The sequence below is a fragment of the Pelodiscus sinensis genome, chromosome 4, assembly GCF_052426305.1.
Source record: "Pelodiscus sinensis isolate ZL-2025 chromosome 4, ASM5242630v1, whole genome shotgun sequence".
NCBI lineage: Eukaryota > Metazoa > Chordata > Testudines > Trionychidae > Pelodiscus > Pelodiscus sinensis.
In genome coordinates this window covers 134,357,438-134,383,085 of record NC_143055.1, presented here as the reverse complement: position 1 = coordinate 134,383,085, position 25,648 = coordinate 134,357,438, and the positions used below count along the sequence as shown (strand labels likewise).

The 25,648-nt window shown below is 47.3% G+C and overlaps 1 protein-coding gene across 17 annotated transcripts in view; it reads left to right on the top strand.

Moving 5' to 3' along the window:
- The window catches only part of ADGRL3 (adhesion G protein-coupled receptor L3), a 630,261-nt gene that overhangs the window by 504,895 nt on the left and 99,718 nt on the right, over positions 1-25,648 (top strand). For 16 of the 17 annotated variants that reach the window (XM_089778190.1, XM_089778189.1, XM_075929233.2 and 13 more), the window contains 4 exons: positions 2,731-2,939; positions 3,631-3,807; positions 15,254-15,463; positions 17,778-17,998. In XM_089778190.1, coding sequence (XP_089634316.1) covers positions 2,731-2,939; positions 3,631-3,807; positions 15,254-15,463; positions 17,778-17,998 — 817 coding nt within the window. The remainder of the gene's footprint in view (positions 1-2,730; positions 2,940-3,630; positions 3,808-15,253; positions 15,464-17,777; positions 17,999-25,648) is intronic. The other variant, XM_089778185.1, reaches the window with a different exon arrangement.

The following is a 25,648-nucleotide window of genomic DNA, read 5'->3' as shown; positions in this document are numbered from 1 at the left end:
TAACTATGTCTTCTTCCTGTCTCTGTGATATCCTAATACTTTACAGATCTTTTCCGTGACTTGATTGGAGCATCTCACCTAGTCCATTTGATTGATTGATTTTTTACTTAGGAGCCTCCATAAAAGCTGTTGTGCACCTGGTGTTTCATATGATTTCACTGCCCCATGACCTTGGCTGCATGCTAAGTTGGCTGATTGGAACCTTCTCTTCCTGCCAAGTGACTGTCGGTCTTTGGAAGGGTTGAGGGTCTCTAAATGCACATGGGTTTGTTAAATCATGGTGCAGTGGGAGATAACGCTGAGTCTCGGTTAGTAGTTAGCATCCGGGGTCTATGGTGAGAACCATACCTGGGAAAAAAGACGTACCTAAAAACCTCGTTCTGAAGTGCTGCAGTGTACAGACATGGGGAGGGGGGAGCCCAGTGAAGAATAATGACACCAAAAGCCAACACACCAAAGAGAGATGATTAAAAGTTATGAATCTAAATCCTCAGTGTCTTTATCTCTAAAGCTTATGAGCCTCTTGGTATGCTGTAAATTAAAGATTACGTTAGACGGGAACGGTCTCTAAGCCACCAAGTTGTGCATTTCTAGTTCAGTAATTTGAGCAGACACATGTGTTGATCTGTCTGTATAGATCCACTCTAGCCCAAACCGTGAAGTGCCAGGCTCTGTGTGTGTACTACAAGGCTTGACAAATTTCTCTTTATGAGATCCATTAAAGTAAATACTCTGCTCATTTATTTTATTGTTCTGTAATGAGTGTGTATTGCTTTTGAACATTAGACCGTGTGTGTGCTTGTAAATGCTACAGTGCTCGGATCGTTGCAAAATAGGCAAAATATAAAGGCGTAGGAGAGTATAATGCTAGGGAAACGAGGTTAAACTGTTAAAAATCCTGAAGGCGCAGCCTCGGTCGTGCAGAGATCAATGGGTATTTTGCCACTTAGTTCAGTGTCATCTAGATTTAGCCCTGAAATTGTAGGATTAAAAGAGAATATGTAATTGGGTGAAATCCCGGGCCTATTGAGGTCAATGGCAGAACTTCTATGGTCTTCAATTGGACTCGTATTTCACCATATGTGGGTGGACTTCAGAAATCTATGGGGAAAAAGAAACTCTGTAAACAAACTTTGAAAGACAGGGAAGCAATCCGCATAGCATGCTGCGAAGCCTGTGACCAGAATAGGCTTGGACTCAGCTGCACAAGCCAGAACGGTGATAACATTTTACCAGACTTGCTCTTCAAACTCCTTGGCAATGTCTCCTCCCTGGACAGACGGGAGTAACTCCAAATGGGCAAAATGGCACTGGGTTGTGCTATTGTGAAGATAGCAATGGCTGTGGAGACCAGCTGGTTGCGCTGTGTGGCAATTAGATCTGAGTTTTGTTAGCTCCACTTCGGAAGTGGATTTGCCAAAAGGCTGGTGCTGGCCATGAGCACCAGCAAGTCTGAAGTCCAAGCCCGAACCCTGCCACTTAGGGTTAGATGTCCCCACTCAGGATAGAAACCCTTGGCCTTCAGCTTTGCCCCCTCCCACCTAGGACACCGGGGTTCAGGCACGCTGGGTCTCCATTCCCCCCTCCTGGGGTTATGTAGCCATTTTAGTTGTCAGAAGGGGATCACGGCGCAGTGAAGTTAGAAAGCTACGGGGCTAGATGAACCTTTGGTCTGACTCAGTATGACCATTCTCATGACCTACTTTGCGTGCCGCTGTGTGAGTGCTGGGGAATTTTGTCCCACTGGGGAATTTTCCCTCAAGTCTTCAACCAGAGTTTGTACCTCATGACAATTGTCATCCAACAGTGACAGTCTGTCTTGAAATCACACAAGCTGGGGACTGTACCGGCACAGCGGCCTGATCCAGGAGTGGAGAGATTTAAAAAAAAATACTAATCCTTACAAAGGAAAACTAACTTGCTGCCTTTCTTCAGGCTTTGCAATGATGGGCCAAAAAAGTAATAGCTTCAGTTAGGAATCGTTTTGTTGGGATTGTGAGGTTTAGGTACCATCCCTAACCATGGATTTATGGAAAGGGAGAAAACCTGGTTGGAAATGTATTGAGTTAAAACAATTCTTTTTTCTTTCAGATTTTTGTTTTTTCCTTTGTTGCTGATTGTTTGTGGATGTTTTCCGACCTACTCCCAGCCCCTCTTCTCCTTCATCCCACAGTTTTGATTGGAAATAGTGTTAGGTTGTTCGAGTTACTCCCTGTGTCTAGACTGTTACGTTAGAGTGTGTCCGAAGGATGAACAAACACCAGAGGGTCATGGGTAGACACCACTCTCCTTGCTCCTCCTGGCTAGGAGAGGAATCAGCTACTTCCCCTCTTTTCCATGGAGCAGGTTATTCCTACGTTTGCCAGAAGCCCCGTCTCCCTTCATTTCTTCTTGCCCACCTGCTCTCAGAGAGAAGTATCAGATAACCAACTCTCCCCACCCATGGACAGTGTGATGGGCCACATGGAGTTCTGGTATTGGCAGTCACAGTGGAAACTGTGTGCGCTTTCAACTCCTGATGTTTTGTTACGCTCCCAGCAAGGGCCGGTGGTACGTTACCCCGTTAGCCACGTTCCCAGCATGCACACAGCTCTGTGTTCCAGCAGAGCAGGGAAGAGGGAGGAAGTCCTAACTCACAGAACGTGTTGCTTGGAAGGATCAGTAGTTATCTCTAACAAAACCGTCTGGGCTGGCCTGGGCTGATCTCTAACTCCTCTCTGCACTTTGTAGGTGAAATCAGAGTGGCTTTTGTGCTGTACAACAACTTGGGTCATTATCTGTCCACGGAGAACGCCAGCATGAAGTTGGGAACAGAGGCCATGTCAACCAATCACTCCGTCATAGTCAACTCCCCCGTCATTACAGCAGCAATAAACAAAGAATTCAGCAATAAGGTTTATCTAGCTGATCCGGTGGTGTTTACCGTCAAGCACATCAAGGTACGGGAGGATGGGGGCATGGGGAAACCACATGGCAAAGGAGATTTTAATTTAGTTTCTAAAGCTCATGCAGCAAATTTCTCCAGTTCAGCCACATGAAGCACTTAATATCCTTGGATTAAATTTTGAGTTACGTGTTTGTCACTGTGTGCCTAATGTGTTATAGGCAATGTCTCATTCACATGGTACTAATCAGGGTCTCCACTGTGTAGAAGCCCCATCATTCAAAAGCTACCCCACATCACTGTATAATTAAAAGCTTCCAATGTATTGAAATGGTCCAAATTATTGTTTTATCGTGGTGGCCTGGGATGAGAGAGGGAACAGGATTGCATTAAAAGAGGACAGTTAGCCCTCCGGTAGCCAGCTACAGTAATTGCAAACGTTGATTGCTTAAAGCAATTAATTTCTCTGCTCTGCAATGCAAATGAAGCAGCCTGGTTCTGAAGCGTTGAATTTAGTCTGTGGTTGAAATTAATCAAGAACAAAGAACTAATTTGGCAGTCACAAAGAGAGCCGCAACAATCGAATGTTCTCTGGCATGCGGAATACTTGACACGCAAACCGTTGCTAAGTGTGCACACGAAATTGCAGGGTAAGAGTTACAAAGTGACTTTGGGGGAAGCGAGTGCATTTAGGAATCTCAGAAGCCATGAGCATTTGTATTGCATTTATTCATTTCTCTCTGCAGCAGTCGGAAGAAATTTTCAACCCAAACTGTTCATTCTGGAACTATTCAAAACACACGATGACGGGCTATTGGTCGAAGCAAGGGTGTCGTCTCCTGACCACAAACAAGACACACACCACGTGTTCCTGTAATCACCTCACCAACTTTGCGGTCTTGATGGCCCATGTGGAAGTGAAGGTAGGCACTGCGAAGCCCGGGGCGGCAGGGTTAATACAGTATTGCTTTGATGCGAGGAAGAGAGAGAGATTTGCTGAGGTTGATGTCTGAAGGCAATTCCAAGCACAGAACTTGTAATTCTGGCCTGGCTGGTTTGTGTTTCACTCCTATTAACTTCAGCAGAAGCTGAGCATGGGGGTCCCAGGGCCAGGGCTGTGACTGGCCCATAGTGTGACCAGCTGCCAAACGAGACACAGAACAGTGAGCGGCGAACTTCAGAGTGAGGGAGGGCTGTGGGTATTGCATCTACGGAATCCTAGGGTTAGCAGAGATCTCGGGAGTCATCGAGTTCAGCCCCTGCCCAAAGCAGGACCAACCCCAACTCAATCAGCCCAGCCAGGGCTTTGTCAAGCTGGGACTTAAACACCTCTAGGGATGGAGATTCCACCCCTCCCTAGGAAACCCATTCCAGTGCTTCCCACCCGCCTGGGGAAATAGTTTTTCCTAATCTCCAACCTAGACCTCCCCCACTGCCACTTGAGCCCATTGCTCCTCATTCTGCCCCCACTGAGAACAGCCTCTCTCCATCCTTTTTGGATCCCCCTGCAGGAAGTTGCAGGCTGCTCTCAAATCCCCCCTCACTCTTCTCTTCTGCAGACTAAACAAACCCAAATCCTTCCACCTCTCCTCATAAGTCATGTGCTCCAGCCCCTGAATCTTTTTCATTGCCCTCCGCTGGCCCCTCTCCAACGTGTCCACATCCTTTCTGAAACCCAGACCCACAATGGCAGAGCGCTCGATGCTGCAGTCGTTGTCCTGTGGAATCTAGCTGTGCCGTGAAGGCCCAGCGTGGTGGTGTGGCTGGTGGGGCATAGCAGGAGGGAGCTGTCTTGCCAGGGCTTGCTGCCTCCTGGAGAGCCCTGTGATGCAGACAGCTCTTTGGGGCGTGCAGCCAGTCAGTGCCTCTGGCCGGTGCCTCTCTCCCTTGCCTGAGGGGAGCCAGGGTGCTCCTGTCGCTGGCTGCAGTTCTGCCCGGCTCTGTGTCAGTCTGTTCCAGGAAGGGAGGATCCCTTTGCACCTCCCACGCTCCTGTTAGAGCCAAGTGGCCCGGGGTTAGCCCCCTGACTTCAGAGGGCTCACTTGCTCTGAGCTGGTCGGGGTGACCCTCACGTGAGTTGCTGATGGAATAGGACTACCTGTGCCAGTAACTGCTCCTCAGTGTTCCCGCGGGTCGTCAGGTTGGATGCACAGACACGTGAAAGGTTGGGTTGGTTCCTTTCTGATCAGGTTTGTGGTGTTCTTTCAAAGGGTGTGCTTCACTTCAGTCTCTCTCTGGCGGGGTGGGCAATAACATGGCAGCGGTTCACCAGGGTTAGTCGCTGGCAGGCCGCTGCCGCTAGATTTACCTGCATGGCTGCAGGGGCCAGCGATCGCAACTCCTGCTGGCTGCGGCTCGCTGTTCCCAGCCAACAGAAGTGGCAGGAAGCAGCACGGAGTGGCACACCACTTCCCACAGCTCCCATGGCCAACGGGAGCTGTGATTACTGGTGCCTGCGGCCGTGCAGGAAAATACAATGACAGGGGCCCCCCAGGAGGTCGGTAGCATTAATCATGTGTTAGTCAGGGAAACTGAGGCACGAAGAGCCAAAGTCAGTGTCCAAACTGGGACGTTTTCTGAACACCAGTCCTGGTGCCCTGTCCTCAGGCAATGCTGCTTAGTCTGATTCACATTTCAGAGTTGTGTGTCTCTCGTTTGCGTGGCTGTAGAGTCGTATGCAGTTTTTGTTCAACTGTTGCCAAAACACCACGGGTGCCATAGTCAAGGCAGCTCTGCGTTGCCGACCGTAGCCTAGAAGGGCAGCTTGCGGGCCTCTCTCTGCTTCCGAGGTCAGTGGAATCTCAGCCTAGCCAACAGCGTGGCGGGGAGCTGGTCTGATGGCTTCACATGATTGCTGTGTGCTAACTGGGACGCAGGATCAAATACAGGGGAGCGCTGGGCCCAGAGTAATTCTGGGGGCCATAAATAACCTTTCCGAGCATGACCTCTCAGCACCGAGGGGCAAAGGGGACCAGGCAGGAGAGCAGCTCTTGTGTCTCTCCAAGAGGCCCGGTCCTAAGGCCTCCAAATGCCACTCCGGTGACAAAGATCTCTGTTTTCAACACAGCATTTGTGGAACTCCTTGCCTGAGGAGGCTGTGAAGGCTAGGACTATAACAGAGTTTAAAGAGAAGCTAGGTAATTTCATGGAGGTTAGGTCCATAAAAGGCTATTAGCCAGGGGATAGAAATTGTGTCCCTGGCCTCTGTTTGTCAGAGGCTGGAGAGAGATGGCAGGAGACAAATTGCTTGATCATTGTCTTCAGTCCACCCTCTCTGGGGCACCTGGTGCTGGCCACTGTCGGCAGACAGGATACTGGGCTAGATGGACCTTTGGTCTGACCCAGTACGGCCGTTCTTATGTTCTCAGCTCAAGTCGGCGGCCCCGCGATTTGGCGAGTGTCACTCGTGGCCGTGAATTAGCATCCTCCCTAGGAAGATGGTACTGCCGAGGGTTCTTGTGAAGGAGGATTCTGCAGACAGCCCCGAGTTCTGGGCTGTGCTTTAACAATTAGTATACCCGGAGGGAGGGAAGGAGGTTCGTTCTGCGAATGATTGATAACCACCTGCTTCTCTACGCAGTTGTAGCGCTACGTCTGTGTCTTAAGGAAAGGCAGATATCAATGGCTGACCATTAGCGCTGTGATCTATCCCAGTGCCGTAAGCCTGGCAGTGCATGGGATCAGTTCCAGGCTGAACAGAACTCTGCTCAATTAAGAGGCAGGATTTTTTTTTTTTAAAGATGCTATTTGCCCATTAGAACTGGGTGAGCCTGGAGATGGCTCATCAAATTCAGCTGGCTCCCTGCTTAAGCATACCTGATTTTTCAAGATCCTAGGACTCTGGGAAGAGCAATGTCTCCCCAAATACCCCCTCAGTGTAAAAGGCCCTGGAAGGGTTTTCTTTCTCCCCCACAAAATGCTGAGGAATAACCCCATGGTAGGCCATCTTTCCTCCAGGCCTTTGGAACACAATAGTCTACGTGGAGTAAGCATAGTCACGCAAGTCGATTCATTCCCAGCACTGTATCTTTTGACGGGCCTGTCAAGCCGCCCCCGCCGCCCCTAGCATTTGCACTTCGAAGTCCTGGTGTGAATGGAAATTCACAGGCTTCTTCAAAGACGCAAGCTGCATTTTAAAGAAAACCCAAGCCACATAAGAGTTGGAATTATTGCACTATGTCTCTGCCTAGCAGGACGAAACAATGATGTGCTAGTCAGGAATGATCATGCATATGGTCGCCTCACTGAGCAATCAGGGCTTTATTTAAGCTGTATACTGCAGAGCTCGCAGTGTGTCATGGCTATGATTCTTAGCAGCTACACAGTTACATTTTTAAATGCATTTGTACATCCCTACTTAGATGCAGCAAGACCACAGCAGTTTTCATGCTCTGGAACAAAGCACATGGTTTAAGGACACAAGCCATTCTACCTATGTAATAGCGACGGAATTATCCTTTAACATTTACAAGATGATTTTCATGAAAGCTAATATTTGCATCATAATAACCATAGCAGGGAAATATATGCAACTAGAAAACTAGTTCAGTGACAGAATCCAACTATGAGTAAGAGTAGACAAATATTGCTCTGCTATGTGTACTGCATGCTAGAAGTTGCTATTCCAGTAAGGTGCTTTAAATGCAGACAAATAAATTGTCTAAAGTTGTAAAATGTTATACTCTGCTATGTACAAATTATATTGTCATCAATCATTTTGAAAGCTGACGAGTGAGGCGCTTGGAGGAGAGAAAAGCACAAGCATTTATAAAGTCCAAATGGACCATCTGGGTCTACCACCTGAACCAATCTCTGAATTTCAGATCTAAAGAACAGGCCCTGCTCACCCCTCAGCTAGACATACATTCACCAGAGGGGGGTTGAAAACAGCATATTGAAAAGCAGAATTAGGGTCCAGGTGTAGAATGTGTTTATAATTTCCAAGTTAAATGACTATAGCTGCTGCATTGTAAACTGAATAAGGGATTTTGCACCTGTTAAAGGGTTAAGTCTCTGCAGAAGAGTTTTATTATGCTGACATTCAAAAATGTGTTAAACAAGGAGTGTTTCAATTAAGCAGAAAAGTTATTAAATCAGCTTGTCTTCACTGGGTTCTTTAAATGAAAAATAAAAGACTATTTGAGCGTGTGTCAAGAACAGGAACCAGAGAACTTAATGGAATCAGCAAATTAAGAGATGTAAAAGACATATTCAGTAATCCATTACATCCCTTTGCCAGTGAAGAATTGTCACTTACAGAATATGGTGGAGTGATTTGTCTTGCTTCCCTTGGGAAAATTACCCAACCCTTATTGTAAAGAAAATACAGCCTACTCGCCTGGCTACATTTTCATGAAAGCACAGAAATTGTGGCTGCAAAGACCAAAATTGTCACGTAATCTATCCCTACAGTGCCAAGGCATAATTGTATGCAATAGCATAGCCTCGAGGCCTTTGTCTAGGTGAGCATTAAATCACTCCAAATATAGTGCTTAGAACAGTTCTCGTGGGCACCGATGTTCAATCTGAAAGATCATACAGTTTCCAGAGAGTCAACATTTTTCTCTGTTGCTATTACATCTACTTCTACCTCATTGGACAGCTCTAAACATCGCCTCTTTCTTCCTCCTGGGTATTGCACCACTTAGACACCTTATCCCCACCCGTCACCACCTTCTGAGTGTCCAGCTGGCGACGCTTTGGGCCACATTCAGAAGCTCCGAATCTGAGTCCTTTCCATGCCACCAATGATGCCTAAGGGCATGAACGGGTGTAACCCACACTACCTTCGGGGTGTGCTGTGCTGTCTCATCTAGTGGCACTGAGACCACTTACAGAGAGAATGAGTCTTCTCTACAGCCTGAGCTGAACGCCAGCAAAGCTTATGCAGTAGAAGCTTATGCATTAAGCTCCAGAGGTCCCAGGTTCGATTCCACCCGACGACGACCGGGGTCTGACAGCGTTATACAAGCAATGTCTTTCTATCCCAGGACACTGTTTGCATGCTCTCTCCACTCCTACGAGCCATATGCTATTGAGTGCTTCTTTTCTTGATAAATTCCAAGATGAGGTGGCGATGGACTCTGACAAGTATCAGCACTTGGGCATGAAACTGAATGAATATGTAACTGGAGCAGCAGTAGCTGTCGAAGTTATTTCGATATTGGCTGTACCTTTGCTGGATCTCCAGCTTCTGTAGCTACACACTAAGATGGAAATAACATTTGAGTTGAAGAGTTGTAGTTTGTTCTGCAAATTTTAGGTTTCTGGTGACCATCAGCTTACACAGGAATTGAATTCAAGTGCCACTTTGCAAATATGTGCCATTATTTCCTTCTAGACAGCTCCATCGTGTCTTACTGCCAAGTTGTGTCACCTCTTCTGTTGCTTTGCCTTCTAAAGTAATGCTTGTGTTGGGCACTGTGAGGCTTCTCCTTGGATTAATTTTTTTTTAATAGCTGATTATTAATTCCATCTGTTTTGCAGTCCTGGGCAGCCTTTTGGTCTTTCTTTGAAAGTTGGTTGTGCTGCCACTGAGAAAAGCGATGTCATCAGCAAAATGTAGATCTTCTAGTGTGTTGTGAGCGATGCGATGGCAGTGTTGTATCCTCCTACACTTGTCTCAACGGCAATGCCAAACAGTGGAGGTTTGGACACCAGTCTCTGTCATTGGCCACCGGTGTCTGTATTGAACCACTCACTCCCGCCTGCCTTTACTTTCATGTGTGGCACCTAGATGGACTTTCTACATGCTGTTTTTGTTGGCATCCCACAATGCTGCAAGATCATCCGGAACGCAGTGCACCGGTGCTAAGCTCCCACATTTCTCTGGATTCCTTCACTCTTGAATACCAGGGTGGCCCAAAAAGCTAGAGGCAGTTTGTCAGTTTTTTTGTTACACTCTTCCCTGTATTCTAGAAACAGTTGTTGTCGCTTATTTATAATTGTAGGATTATTATGTGTTCCAGCTTAGCTGCGCAAGGGCAAGCAGGACGTCTTGTCTATCCCCAACCTGTGACGTGATACGGACCAGTAGCACAATGGTTTTCTCTGCTATTCTATCACGTGGCAAGCTGATAGGTGTTTATGTACTGTGGACTCGCTGTCCTGTGTGCTTTTCAGCATAGCTGTTTTGCATGTCTATCTCTCTCACCAGCATCCCTGTTTCTGTGTTGTTTCTCCAGATGCTGTGGCTTGCCAGGGAGAGAGAGCTCTGTAATTTCCTTTCCATATTTCTAACCTCTCCGTCCCTTTGTATTATTTATGTGTACTCTTCGATATTGGAAACATGAGTCCAAGTCCTTCTCATGCATGGATGGCCTCAGCAGAATTAAGCTTTTATTTTTTATAATTACAATGGATAAAATCAATGTTTATTTTAAGACTTTTTTTTTATCTCTTTACATTGTCACTGTTGCATAACATTATTGTTTAGAAACATTGTTCTATTTGGATCCAGAGAAATGTTCAGTTTGGGGTAATCATACACAAGAACAATAATTATTTAATGACAGAAGACCCTGTGATCAGAAAGTTAAAGCTAGATAGCCATTAAAACACAATTTGTCAATACCACATGTCCACAGATGCAAAATAAATATCCATAACTCAAACTCGAATAAGGTCTCAAGCAGCACTTTTCACACTTTGCCTAACTGTACATTTTGATGAATATCAATGGAAATATTTCTTCATACATTTGGGCATACAGTGCAATCAATGTTTGCTGACATTTTCTATTAAAAATGTAACCCTCCCAAGCCCGAGCATGGATGTAAATGTTAAATAAAAACATCAGAATGGCCAAACTGGGTCAGGCCAAAGGTCCCTCTAGCCCTGTATCTTGTCTATTGAGAGTGGCCAGTGCCAGGTGCCCTAGAGGGAATGAATAGAACAGGGAATCATCAAGTGATGTCACCCCTGTCACTCATTCCCCAGCCTCTGGCTAATAAATATGGATGGACCTGTCCTCCATGAATTTCTCTAGCTTTTTTTGAACCCTATTAAAGTCCTGGCCTTCACAACGTCCTCTAGCAAGGAGTTCCATAGATTGACTGTGTGCTGCATGAAGAAAAAGCTTCCTTTGATTTGTTTTAAACCTGCTACCTTTTGATTTGGTGATCCCTAGTTCTTATGGGAACAAGTAAATAACTTCATTTTTCACTTTCTCCACACAGTCATTATTTTATAGACCTCTATCATATCCCCCCTTCATCTCCTCTTTTCAAATATGAAAAGTCCCAATCTTTTTAATCTTTCTTCATATGGCAGCCATTCCACACCCCTAATCATTTTTGTTGCCCTTTTCTGAACCTTTTCCCATGCCAAGAGATCTTTTTTGAGATGAGGTGACCACATCTGTATGCAGTAGTCAAGTATGGGCGTACCGTGGATTTCTACAGAGGCAGTAAGATATTCTCTGTCTTATTCTCTGTCCCCTTCTTAATGATTTCCAACATTCTGGTTGCTTTTTGACAGCTGCTACACATGGCGTGGATGTTTTCGGAGACCTATCCACAAAGACTCCCAAGTTCTCTCTCTCTCAAGTGGTTATAGCTAAATTAGTCCCCATCGTTTTATAAATGTAGTTGGGATTATACCTTTCAAGATGCATTACTTTGCATTTGTCAACATTCAAATTAATTTGCCATTTTGTTGCGCAGTCACCCGATTTTGCTGGTCATGGCAGTATTTTGTTTGCAGCTACTTCCTTTACCCTGAACCCTATAAACAGTTTTCATTCCCAGCACTTGTGGAGAGCCAGAGGATGGGGCGAGAGGGGCAGGAAGACTTCGCAGTCATGCGTTCTATGAAATCTTCCTTCTTACGTGGAATCCAAGCAACTCGTTGTTTGCAAGCACCAAGTTTCCCCCCTGTTTGTTACCTCCATAGACCCTATCAATGCCATCCTCATGAAGAGAGCGCACTTCAGGGTGACTTCCTATCTGATTAGATTCTGCACTCACTGGACCATGCAGTTCCTCTGTGTGTAACTGAGGAACGTCTTTGATCCGTGTGCCCGAGATCAGTTTCATCCTGTTCTTGCCACTAAATACAGACACTAAACTCGGGAGATTGTTCTCCCCGGGAAGAATGGAGGCTGCATTTCTCAGTCATAACGTATTTTGACCTCTCGCAGTGGCAATGAGATGTTCTTTGTAGAGATTCCATTTTGGTAAGAGTTGGATTCATACATGCCCAGGCCAGAAGGGACCACAGCAATTATCCAGCCTGACTTCTAGCACAGGGGAGCCAACAGCCTCCACAGGCCCTTGGGCAAGGTGTGTGTCAGGAGGCAGCTCCGTACTCCTGGAAGGGGCAGGACCAGAGGCAGCGTTTTAAAGGTACTCCCTTTGAATTCCTGGGCCCCAGCAGCGACTGCTCCCTTTGCCTTACCCACACCCCGTCAGCAAGCATGCTCCTGTGTAACACAGGCCTGGGAGCTTCCCCAGCAGAGGAGTGCCTTGAAGGAGATGCTAGGGCATAAAGGTATAGTGCTAGGTGTCCTGCCATCTTGCCTAGCTGCCCAAGGGTTGAGCCCATGATGTGGCAGCATGGGCCCTGACTTCCCCTCTAACCAACCCCTGCTTCACCGCTTCCCTCAACCCTCTGCTCCTGCCCCTTTCTCCCTCTCAGGCACCCCCCCACACTCCTCCCTCCTCCTCTCCCCCGGAGCTGCCTGGACACCACGCATCAGCTCTTGGCGGCTCTCCAGAAGTGCTGGGAGGGGATTGGGTTGGCGGGGTTCCCACAGGCCAGAGGGGCGGGCGGGAGGTTGCATGTGACTTTTCCCCGTGGTGCTCAAGCCCCCGACCACCCATGGACTCAGCGTCTGTGGCTGGCAGACTGTGTCCTGAGCACAAGGACCGGGAGAGGCTCGCTCAGCTGTGGGAGCTGGTCTTCCCAAATAAAACAGACAGGGCACTTGGCCAAAAGCTGGTCACGGTGGGTTAGCAGAGCTGCCCCACGGGGGGGGGGGAAGAAGAGCCAGCAGGAAGGAGGGAGCAAAACGCAATCCCTGGTCCGGAATGGCCTCTCCCTCATGCCTGGGGAGCACTCGTTCTACAGCAGCAAAGTGACACCTGTGTTCATGGAACCAGAAGGGGACCTCGGTGTTCACCACACACGGTATCCATGGTAACCTGCAGTTCAGCTTTCGACTTAGTAACACAGAGGAAGGTGACAACTTCATCCCCTCTTTACAGTCAGCGTTTTAGCTAGTTATAATCAGGGACAGGACGGGCTGATTTCAGGGCAATTCTACGCCAGCAGATTCCCCTCCACATCTCTCGTTACTCCTCCGACGCTGATTCCGCTAATGGCGAGTGCTTTTCAGCCCTGTATCCCAACTGGCCACCCCGTCCGGCAAGTTGCTGATTGCCCTCAGCTCCCATTGACTTCAGTGAGAAGTGAGGATGCCCGTTGCGTCGCCGCATGGAGCTCTTTCTCATGAGCTTTCCCATCATTCCCTCTGCACCCAGCCTGCAACCTCGGGTTACAAATGAGTGTAGCTGCTTAGGCGCTGGTGGACAAACTCAACTTGAGTTCCACCAGCCCTGGTCTTACGCTGCAGCGTAGTTGTTCTCTTAGCAACTAACCGGTTCCCCCACCAAGTCCCAGAGATGGTCGTTGAAAAACACAGGAAGGGTGTGCAAAGGGTGTCAGTTCTGGCTCCTATAGTGCAAACTCCTCTCCCCCACTCCTCGTCTTAGCAGGTGGCAGACTCCCTCTGACTCTCCCTTTTCACTCCTGCACGGTGCTGGGATGCTGGCGCACCTTTGCTCACCACATGAAGTTGGGGCGTTCTGCTGCTCCGGAAAACTCCCCACGTGCCAGGCTGGCTTTTTGTTTCACTGGATTGGTGCTGTTAGCCCGGGGCGATTGATTCCTGCTTTCCAAAGTTCACCTGGTTGTCTCGCCTGTGCCGGCTCTGTAGTTCCCATGTCTGTGGCTCGTAGTTCTCTGAAGCTCTGCTTAGCACTGCCTTGGGAAGATGTTACCCACCCCTTCCCAGCAGTGTCACACTAAGCAGAGGGTTGGGGATTGTAGTAATTTTTTTTGCACCAAGTTAAGAGGAAAGTCGTGAGTATGAAATCGCACAGAGATAAATTAATGCACCTCTGTCAGGAGCAGAATGTGCCCTTTCTTCCCTTCCACTTTGTGGGTGCGGTTGGGATGGAATAGACATTTTTGTTCCTGTCACAATAGAGGTATGTTCAGTCTGTGCTGTTGGGGCACATCTGCAATCGGAAAGTCTCTGAAACCCTGCAGATTTCCCCCCAAAAGTGGCTAGAGTGCAGTGGGAATAAACTGTCCCATAATCTCAGACCAGACCCTTATCAACAGCCTCTGGGGGGGAAGAAGAAAGTCACTCATCCTCTTTCATTCGCATTTGATGCCCATCAATCGTGCGGCTAATGCCCGAGTGCTGAAAGGGCTTGAGTTGTTTGTGATGGGTGTTGACATAGCGGGAGTGTATATCAGTAAGAGCCTGACAATGCTACAGCTTTATCATTGGCAGGCAGGCAACCAAAGGGCAAATTAATCACCTTTTGACTCCATCTGTCATAGACATTTCCCCCCAGCAAAACACTGGCCCTTCTCTTCCAAGATGAGCGTTGCAAGCGTCCGTGCCCTGCTTGGGAAGCAAATGCCCAGGCAAACACGGGAACGGGGCCAGAAATGTTTAAATGGCAGCCCACCGCATCCTGCTCTCCACCACAAGAGCACATGGCCTACCCCCTCCCTCCAGTTTGGCTGCTCATGCTCTTGGGGCTTATGATAGGGAAAGGGAAACACCTCTGCTTTAGCGACCATGGGGGCATTGCTTTGGGCAGGCAAGAACGAGAGCACATCGCACGCGCAATTTCTGAGCCACCTTACAATCCTGAGTCGACGTGGATTTAAAACACAAGATCTCTGGTTTCCCAGGATATTGTACCAATATTCATTTTCAGTTCCCAGCACTAGGCATCGATACATCAGTTTTGCCCCCTTGTGAATAAACGAAAATAATATATAACCCCCGTTTTTGCCCTTAACACCTATATATCCTTAATGGCCCCTGGAAGTCAATCAAGGGATTTGAGTCTGGCCCCCTCTGCCTTACTACTGTATTGATGGACAAAGCACAGCAAAGGGAGAGAGAGCGAACAGAGCATGGCTGTTGAGTTGTGGATACATTAACACAGAGCTCCATTCTCATGTTTTAGTCCCAATACCCTTCAGTAGCTCTCCGTCCCTTGTGCCAGTGCTTGGGAAGTGGACACAGGCGTCTGTCCAAGGGTCTCCGACCGCTTAGCTTTGCTCAGTATCGATTAGCTGGTGTGCCGCGTGTGACTGATTCTTTTCCTGTTGTGTCTTCTCCAGCACAGCGACACGGTCCACGACCTGCTCCTGGACGTGATCACGTGGGTCGGCATCCTGCTGTCACTCGTCTGCCTCCTGATCTGCATCTTCACCTTTTGCTTCTTCCGCGGGCTCCAGAGTGACAGGAACACGATTCACAAGAACTTGTGCATCAGCCTGTTTGTGGCGGAACTCCTCTTCCTCATCGGGATCAACCGAACAGATCAGCCAGTAAGATACTTGGTGGAGAAATGGGGAGGCATCTCCTCCTCGCTTCCATTCATCAGTGGAGGTAGCGGGGCCCGGTCCGGGAGCATGATGGATGCTCACGCTCCTCTTGTTGCAGGATCGGGGCCAATGTTCCCTCTCATGTTTTCCGTCTGCATGCAGAATAAATGTTGTTCTGTGCACCAACCTGTGTGTGGATGTGCACCACCCATAGAAATCTGTGCTGCTGGCTGTGGGCTAATCAGCTGGGTGGCATTTGAATCTCTCCTGGGTGGCCGTACAGGGCACACTGATTGGAGCCCTGTTTGGTAACCAAGGGTAAAATCCTAGTCCATTATGCTCAGTGGCAAAATCCACATTGACATTAGTGGGGCCATGATGTCACGCTGAATGCCCGTTTAAAATGTATCCACTAAAAGCATGTGGTGTCTCGCGTTTCCCCAGCAACAGCACAGAAATTCTTGAAAAGATGCTTTCTATTTGATGTCCTCCTCTCTGATCCAAAGTGCATTGGAATCAATAGGCAACTTTCCATTTACTTCGATAGGTTTCCAATCAAGTCCATATGATTTCCTGAACAAATTTCTGCTGTTTGTTCTCCACTTGAGTAACTTCCTGAGTAGCAAGTTAAACTCCATCTGGCTGGTTTTGAGAGGCTCAATTTGAGCAAAAAAAAAGTGGGGAGGGGGGAGAAGGATGTTTTGCACAACTCTTAAAACCTATTTCAGCTGCTCTGTTTGTGCTCACACAAATCAAAAATGTTCCTTTTGAAGAAAAAGAAGTTGGCAAAGACTACGGCTGAGCCCCGCTGACACCTGCAGACACTTGGTGGGCAAATCTCAGGTTTCTGAGCTTTGGGAGGAACAAATTCTGCATGTTCTGTTTGCCATGTTCCACCGACTCTACAGATGCACGTGAATATCACAACGGCCACACTGGCTCAGACCAAAGCTCCATCCAGCCCCATCTGCCGCCAGTGGCCAATGCCAGGTGCCCCCGAGGAAGGGAACCAAACAGGGAATCACCAAGCGATTCAAACCCTGGATAGCAGGGAAACATGCGCCGTGTACAAGCTCTGCAGGCAGCCAGAAATAATATTGCAATGATGCACCCTCACCCTGGGGCCTTTTCATCCCCTCAGCCTCACGAGGGCTGGCACCTCGTGGCTGGATCTCTAGGGCTTGATCCTGCAAGTTCTCAGCACCTCGCCGGAGGGCTCAGCTGCTGGCGAGATGACTGAGTTCTGAGAGCATCTGCTGGCATCTCAGCTGCCTCGCAGAATGGGCCTGTTCAAAGAACTACGTCTATTCTCCCACACGTATAGGCTTCAGTAGAAACTATATTCAAAGTGATTGTCCTTTTTGTGCTTATCCGATGCCTGTTTATGAAACCAAGGCCTCGCAATATTTCCAGGTGTTAATCCCGGTTTATACGCTCGTGAGAAGCAGGGAACAATTGCTTGGTCGATGGGAATTGGAAAAGGTCCCCTCCTAAGAATCTAGTTTCTGTTGTGGGAGGGCAGGAGGTGGGCACAGGGGTTTCAGCCAATGCTGTGCTTAGGGTAATGTACATAGACAGGCACAACGGGGGTTGGGGGGAGGGAAAGGGACAGTTACCCCGGGGCCCTTTAAATCTCCGTTGGAGTCTCACGTGCTGAGCTCCAGGCAGTGCTGAGGTTGGCTGCCCTAGCCCCGCCCTTTCTGCCCATGGCCCCGCCCCTTCTGGGAGGAGGGAGCCATTCTCCTCATCTTTCCTAGGAGTCTGACAAGCCTGTCAGCCCCTCAGGGATAGAACATAACTTTCTTTGGATAAGCTACAACCACATATGTTTATATACAGGCAGTCCCCGGGTTACGTACAAGATAGGGACTGTAGGTTTGTTCTTAAGTTGAATTTGTATGTAAGTCGGAACTGGTACATATTGTAGGGGAAACTCTAGCCAAACATTTCTCCAGAGCTCAGTTTTATTCTCCCACACCTCACTTCCCTCAGTCCTTTATTCTCAAGCTGAGGTGTCTGCTGAGAAAAACCGCTCCGCATCTCCCTGGTCTGCTGGGGGGTGGGGGGCGCTAGCTGCGCGTCTCCCTGGTCTGCTGGGGGGACCCAGCTAGTGCGGGGTTGCCTCACCCCGTTTGTAAGTAGGGATCCGATGTAACCCGGGGACTGCCTGTACATACACCCTCCACCAGAGAGAGATTCTGGGCTTAATGGCACGTGCAATAAGCAAGGACATCTGTGTTTCTGTGGGGATGATGATGCCAGTCATTTTGGCTGGGCATAAACCTCGCCCTCTGCTTTGTTTTTTGGACTCTCCCAGATCGCCTGTGCTGTGTTTGCCGCCCTGCTGCACTTCTTTTTCCTGGCTGCGTTCACCTGGATGTTCCTGGAGGGGGTGCAGCTGTACATCATGCTGGTGGAGGTGTTTGAGAGCGAGCACTCACGCAGGAAGTACTTCTACCTGGTCGGCTATGGAATGCCTGCCCTCATCGTGGCCGTCTCCGCCGCCGTCGACTACCGGAGCTATGGCACGGATAAAGTGTGAGTTGAACCCTGCCCCCCGGGGCCCTGCGGAGGGGAAGCGATGGGCGCTGGGGCGACGTTTCTGGAGAGGGATCTGCTCTGTTCCGGTGGGCTTTAAAAGAGCCAGGCTGGGGAATCCAGGCCCCGATGCTAGGATCCTTGGAGCCAAGGATCGTGGGCTGTTGATTTCAGTGAGGGTTGGGCCAGGCCCTCACTGTGTTCTTTAGGGAAGGTGTGGGGAGGACTTTTAGGAGCTCAGCCCATAGAGCGGGGGAGTCTCCCAACAACTAGCTGTGTCTCAGGAGTGTTGTCCTCCCTGCACACCCCTGTGTCTCCACACTGGCTCTAGGGCCCTTGGACCCCTCTGTTTCTCCATGGAGCTGTATCCCAGTGACCACTGGCCACCGTCCAAAGCTCCGAGAGGCAAGCCAGCAGCATGTAGCCTCCAGCTGCTGCCTGGGAGAGGGAGATTCGACAGGTCCTCTTCCCCCAGCCTGCCATGTGTCTGAAGGGCAGGGAGTTTTCCCAAAGGCAGGAGGAAGAGGGCAGAATGCTGCAGAGGCAGCCTCCCCCTCCTCCTCCCCCACCTCTGTTTCTGATGGTGCTGGCTCCCCTCCGCGTTCAGACAAGGAAAAGATGGTGGTGCCCAAGTCTCAGGGCTACAGTTTAGGGCTGAATGACCAGCTTTCCTACCTCTTCAGAAAAGGAATGCATCAGGCCGGATACATTGATGGAGCCTCGTTGCCATGGGGTAGCTGGCGCATTGGCCCCCTGGATCAGAGTAGAGGGACCCAATTAAAAGGAGCCAGGCTATCCTGGGCTCTAAGGCCCTGTCAGAGGGTAGCACAGGGGAAGTGATGGGGCGGGGGGAGAAGCCACAGGAGAACTGGAAGGTCCCTGGAACAAGGAACTGGGGGCTGAGAGAGAAAGCCATGTTCCCTGAAAGATAAGGGAACTGCTGGGACTGGGACGCTGTAAGAAGGGGGAACACTAGAGTTCCCTCGGAGAGGAGGCCATGATGCACTAGGACACAGGGTGAGCCGAGGAACTGTTTTGTTTGTTTTTATTTGGATGATAAACCTGTGTAAAGGAGACTGGACCTGGCAGTCTCTGCCCCAAAGAGCTTACAGTTTGCAAACATCCCGACAGACAAACGGTGGGGGAGAAAGGATTGCTACCCTCCTGGTGCAAATGAGGAATGGCGGCAGAGAGACACAGAGTGACTCACTGTCCTGAATCTCAGCCCAGTATCTTAGCCACAAGACTGTCCCTCTTCTCGAAGGAGAGAGCATTTCTCATTGAAATGAGGAGCCACTGTGTTTCTAAAACACCATACAATTACCAGGGCCGACAAGCAATGCAGGCAGTGACTGGAGAGCATATTCGGCTCTTTGCAAGTTGGGCTAGTAACATCATTTGTAATTATGAACATTTTAAAATGTTTTCATCAGCGCTGAAATGGGTATCAAAGCACCATTTAGATTATCATGCAACACTATCTAATGGCAAACAAAAGAAAATCTCAGCCTTTGATTTTCTCGGCTGGCTCTCTTACAATGACAGTAGCTATGTATTTTATTATTATTTCCATTTCTTTTGTGAGGCTTGTGTTTTCCCATTCTCTGTGTCTATGATTCAAGCACAAAGGGAGACAAAACAACAACCTAGGGGTCTCTGTGACGGAGCCTCGTGCAACAGCAACTGCTAGTTCTGCATTAGTCCCATTTGCAAAATCTCTACCCCAAACCAACATCATCTTCTGTATGCTGCTTGTTCTTTGCTGCCGCATGTCTGTCCTAGTAAAGTTGCATGTCACGGTACAATATCGGGAGGCAGATTTAGATGGGAGCTGAGCATTTGCTTTGTGCTGTCAGAGTGTGTGTTTGGTTCGGAGAAAATATTCTTCTTTGAACTTCCGAAAATCTTTTCTAGGGTAGTTCTAGCAGAAGGGCTTGTGGAAGGCTTTGCATTGGTTAGTGCCCAGAACATCACATGGGGAAAGTGTTTTCTAGAATTTGTACCAACGTCCCTATCAGCCCAATCAAAGGAGTTTCACCAAAACCTACTTCAGGTCTAAACAATTAGGGTTGCCAGATGGTTTAACCAAAAATACCGAACACCTCCCCCCCCCCAAAAAAAAGCGGGAAAAAATTGTGTTGAGGGGGAAAAAAGGGAAGAGACCAAAGTTGTTGAACAAAAGAAAAAAGGACCCCGACAGCAGTTAAGCAAAAGAAAAAAAAAAGCATGGCCCCTTTAAGAAGAGGCTTTTTTGCCAGTGGCCATCTTGTTTTTCTACTCCAGACACAAGACAGCTCCCCTGCTGAACCAGGTAAGGAGGGGGGTGTTCGAGGCTGGGCATGGTTGCTGGGTGTGTCATAAGGTTGCCAGGTGTCTGGTATTTTTGCCGCCTGGCAAGGGAAAAAAATCAGAAAATACCAGACATTTTAGGTGTCCAGTATTTTCTGCTTTTTTTACCGGACAGGAGGCAAAAATACTGGATTGTCTGGGTCAATACCAGACACCTGGCAACCCTATAGACAGTAGAAGACTATAAGTGTCACAGGCTTGTCGTTCCAGTAAACCATAGGCTTGACCTACCAAAATGCATCAGCACGAGGGTCTCTCCTGTATGCCTCACAATGAATAGACCAGCCCTCGGGGTGTTTTTGCACCTTGCCGGTTTGGCAACCCTTCCTTAGCTGTGCACAGACCTACCAAAAGTCCCTGCACCAAAATGTGCAGCACACGGCTAGCAGGCAGTTCTCAAAGGCTCGTCAGTTGGAGGGAATGGAAAGGAAGCAGAATGCTGCGATTCCCTCTTCAGTGAGAATTATTTGCCCCCCACCCTCCAATTTAACTTTCCACCCATTTAGATTATCACCCGGACTTTGTTAGGAATGGGAATCATTAACAAGAAGTCGTCATGCTTGTCCCCTGGTGCTCTGAGAACAACTGGCCCATTTTTCTCCAACTTCAAACAAATAAAAAGGCACCTCTGTGTAGAGACTGCGATGGGAACATTTCAGAGCTGTGAGCTGCAGAAACAATGGATATGAATGGGAAACTGGCAAGGGAGACTTTTAAAGCAACATGCGCCAGCACAGCCACAGGCCAATGGTAGCAGTGCAGCTGCTCTTTCCCAAAGAACAGAAAGAAAAATGTGTTCCTGGTGTGTTTTGTCAATCATCCCTACGGGAATTGCTGCTTTTAATACACCATTAGCATCCCAGTGAACTCATAAACTGAAGGGTGATTGTGGATTGTAACCCGGTTATGGGAATGGCCTGGAGCTGTCTTCTGGTTCCTTTAGGCCACCATATCGTGGTGGTGATGTTTCTGCCCAGAAACCTTATTCCTGGGCTGGAGCTACATTGTGTTAGGCACTCTACAAACACAGGACAAAAACATGCCCTGCCCCAAAAGGTTTCCAATTTAAATGTAACGCCATTGGCTGCAGCTATAATGTTCTGTCCCAATACTACAATTATTTAGGTAAGCAGAATGGTGAGAGAAGTCTATTGTCTCTCCTCTGTTCATGGGAAACCTAGCCAGTGCTGCCCCATCCAGCCAATCACTTAGGCCAACACTTAACTGTAAGACAATTTTTAACTGTTGTGATTAACTGAGGCCTTGGTATGAAACCTAACAAATCTACACCAAAAAATCTGTGCCTTCAAAACTGTAGGGTTAGTAAGATTCCTAAAAGATACAGTGCTCCTAGTGTTACCATACTACAATTCAGTGACAAACATGAAACTCAAGGGGTGAGGAAACTTGTAACAAATAGGGGTTCATCTCGGTTACATTATTAGAAATGTGAAAAAACTTTATTGGCTTCCGTAGGTGTACTTCAGGTTACACTGATTCATACCTTGAGAATTTAGCTTCTAAAATCCAGTAAACTGTCATCCAAATTCATGTCACCCATCCAAGATCACAGCTAGATTGACTTCCATCTGAGGTTGAATCCTTAATGGGGAAAAATTGTTGCTGATTTACACCTTCAAATTTAGTACTTGCTTATTACCTTGACATTTCTGAAATATCAGACCTTATAAATATAACATTTTTAGATATTTCTCAAATGTGTTGTTATTTTGATTTTCCCCCACACAAACTAAGAATGTGTGCCTTTCCAGCTGAGTTGATGTGAAAAATAGCAGCAATCACATTAATGAAAACACCCTTTTATGAGGATTGATTGAAACTATTCTACCCAAATTGCTTTTCACTAGAAAATTGGGTTTTTGACAAAATAAATGTTTTCACAAAAATGGTCAGCATTCCACAGAAAACTTATCTTTTTCAAGACCACAGTACCCCAAACATGAAATATTTTGGATGTGCTGCCATAATGCCTCATGGGAATTATAGTTCCATTGCCCCCACCTCCCATTTCCTTTATGGATTAGGTTCATCATCCTAACTACATCTCCCAAGATGCAACTGCCTCCTCCTCATTATGAGATGATCTCACAGTGCATTGAGAGAAATGCTGGCACTGTGTCTTGACAAAGGAGTTCGGACTATAGTGGAGAAATGGGGGCATGATTCACCCGCACTACAACCCCAATAAACACCATCACGGCATTTAAAAATTGATATATAGTATTTGAGTTTGGGGACAAAATAGTTAGATATTCAAATTTTACTGAAAAATAGAAATTTGTTCACAAGAAATACATTTTCCAACCAGCTTTACCTCCAGTAATTTCTCTGTATCATATAAAGCACATAGAGAAAGTTTCCTTGTTGGATAAGCCACATAAAGTTTCCACCTGTGAGTAATACTGCCAGTGTATATTCAAGTAAGTAAAAACTCCTTTCCTTGCTACCCCTTAATTTATTCTCTCTATTTCATATACTCACATAAAATAGTATGCAGACACTTATAAAGCCTAAAGTATTTGTTTATAATTTGTAATTTCAGAGTGGGCAATTTTTATCACATTCTAACATTGGAAAATAAAAGCATACTAGATGTTTTGTATAAGTAACATGCTCCATCTGGTTGATGGATGATGATGCATTTTTTTGTATAATGTTATTAGAAGGGTAGAACTGATTAGAATTTGTAGTGAACTCTATGCCAGGCATGCATAATTGAATTGTGAGAAGTTGCTTGGTTATTTGTAAGACAATCTGCAGAGTATATTACTTGCATCCCTCTCCTTGGCGTTTGCTCTGAACAGAGCTTATAGAGTTTCTTGCATTATTTGGAAAATTGTGTTTTTCTGTGTAGTGTTTGGTCGTGGTAATCATATGTTTCTGAATGATCGGCTTAGCTGCCTAATGTTGGATTTGGGGGGTTGTTTGTTTAATCTGCTGCTAATGTAATACTTGTCCAGATGATCCTGTCAGAAATGGTCATTTGTTCCCCTTTCATTCCCTTATTCATCGTGTTGTTTATGGCTTTCTGTAGGTTCCCAGGCTCTGATATTTGTATTGACACGATACAGTAGATATTCAATAGTGATACTATTCTCAGCTTAATTACTCCGGGGGCTGGCATTGACTTTTTAGGAGTAGTTCAAACCAGCTAGATTACGAGACTTCGGGCTAATTACTTTGGTTTTATGATCCGCAACTAGGCAGCTGCATGGTGATTTCCTTAAAATATTTCTCCATTTGGGGGTTGTCCATGCCATTCTGTTGAGCAGGATTAAGCCCTGGTCTTACCCATCGTCCCTAAGAAGTGATATTTTACTGTTTGCCCCTTTCCCCTGGCTCTGTGTGGTGATCTGTATGTAAAGGCAAAATGGGTACAACCTCATTCCAGACAGTTGGGATGTGTCCACACTGCAGCAAGCAGCAGACTTCCCAGCCTGGGTAGGCAGACTCACCCTAGCATGCTAAAAATAGTGGTGTGGAAGTCGTGGCTCAGGTAGGGACTCAGACCAGCCACCCAAGATCAAGCCAATAGGGTTGCAACATCTCCACGGTCCTTTTTAGTGCTCTAGCTAACAGATATGTTAAGTCAGGAGCATTTCATGCCATCTAAGTCTCCCCCTGACCAGTGTGAGAAAATTCGAGCTCTTACAGATAATTGAAAGCAAATGTCAGGAACTACTGGCCAGAAGAAATCACTGCCTGGAACTGGTCACTAGCTTAGTTGCAGAATAAGCTTGAGTTAGAAGATGCTCTCTACATAAATAGTTTATATAGGTTTGGCCAGTCACATGTCCAAGTCCTTCCCTTTATTCCCCAGACCAAGTGCCAAACTGTGTACTGGACAGATCAGCAAAAAGATGGGGGGGGGGGGATGGTAAAACTGTTTCTTTACAACCACTTTGAAAATAACTTTTCTCTAAAATGTAATGTGGTGTGCAGTCTGGCATAAAGGTCTGATTGTCTCTCATTTGAGACGATGGCTCCCATCCAGCAAAATATTCATGTTTGTGCTTACCTTTGAGCATACCGAGTTGTTTTATAATTCAATGGAGTTCCTGATAGGATTACAGTGAGGCAGATACTTTAACGTTTTGCTGGATCAGGGCCTTAATTGACTCGCTTCTGGGATGACCTGCAGAACTCGCCTAAGTAACATGGCCAGCCAAACCCAATGGCAACAAACTGCCCTACCGCCTTCACGTATTTGATGCTGATGCCCGTTACAGAGCTCACAGAAGGGGAATGAGGCATTGAGTATTTTTTTTTTATGCAACATGATCATAGGAAAACTCATCCTGGGGTGAGTCAAGTCCTTTCTGCACCATGACAGGAATATATTTACCGTTTGGTTTGGTCTTGGATTGCGATCAAGCTGGAGATGTGCTGACAGTGATAAATCTGTCATGAAGTCACAGCCTCTGACTTCAGCATCCATCTTCCTGTATTTTGTGAATCATCGTATTTAACTCCTCACTACTGGGTCTGCCTTTGATAAGAGCGTGCACTTGTTTTGTCTTCTGTTTTTACATGGCCTGCTCCCTTCTTGCTCAGGTCTGTGGGGCCAACGTGGATACTGAAAGGTAGTAAAAGAGAATGCACATTCCACCCTTCAAAGGCACATGTTACACATCCATAGCCAATTACTGTTCTCACAGTAGGAGGCACTTCGCTATATGAAGCATGTCACCCCAAAAATATTCGCACTGGAGACCACCCAGGGTTACACTAGTATGGCTTTATTTCCGCTAGGTAAAACTAAAGAGACGAAAGCAGCCACCAAAGGTTTAAGCTAAAGAAGACAGAACTCTCTCTCTCTCTCTCTCTCTCTCACTCTCACACACACACACACACACACACACACACACACACACACACACACACCCACCCCCCTCCATTCATTCGCTCATTCACACCCATTCATTCCTGCCCTCAGGCAATCACACACTTACACAGACATATGGGTTGCAGAAGGAGCCAAGACATGTGAATCCTGGAGGGTCTGTCTGCTCATCATGACTGGGGAAGCTGGTCTATGAGAGAGACACTGGAGAGGAGCTTCTCAGGAGCAGGGGAAAGAAAAAGAGAGGGTCTCACATGTGCTCCTTTTCTTTATATAGTGTCTGAATGGCTCCTGTGACTCACTCACCTTGTCATCAGGGAGCATGCCCAGACTTCCCTTTATCCAGCAGGGAGCATGCCCATACTGTGATGACTCATTGCCATGTGGTCCATTGTTCCAAGCCTTCTTCAAACACACTCACACTCTCTCTCCATTCA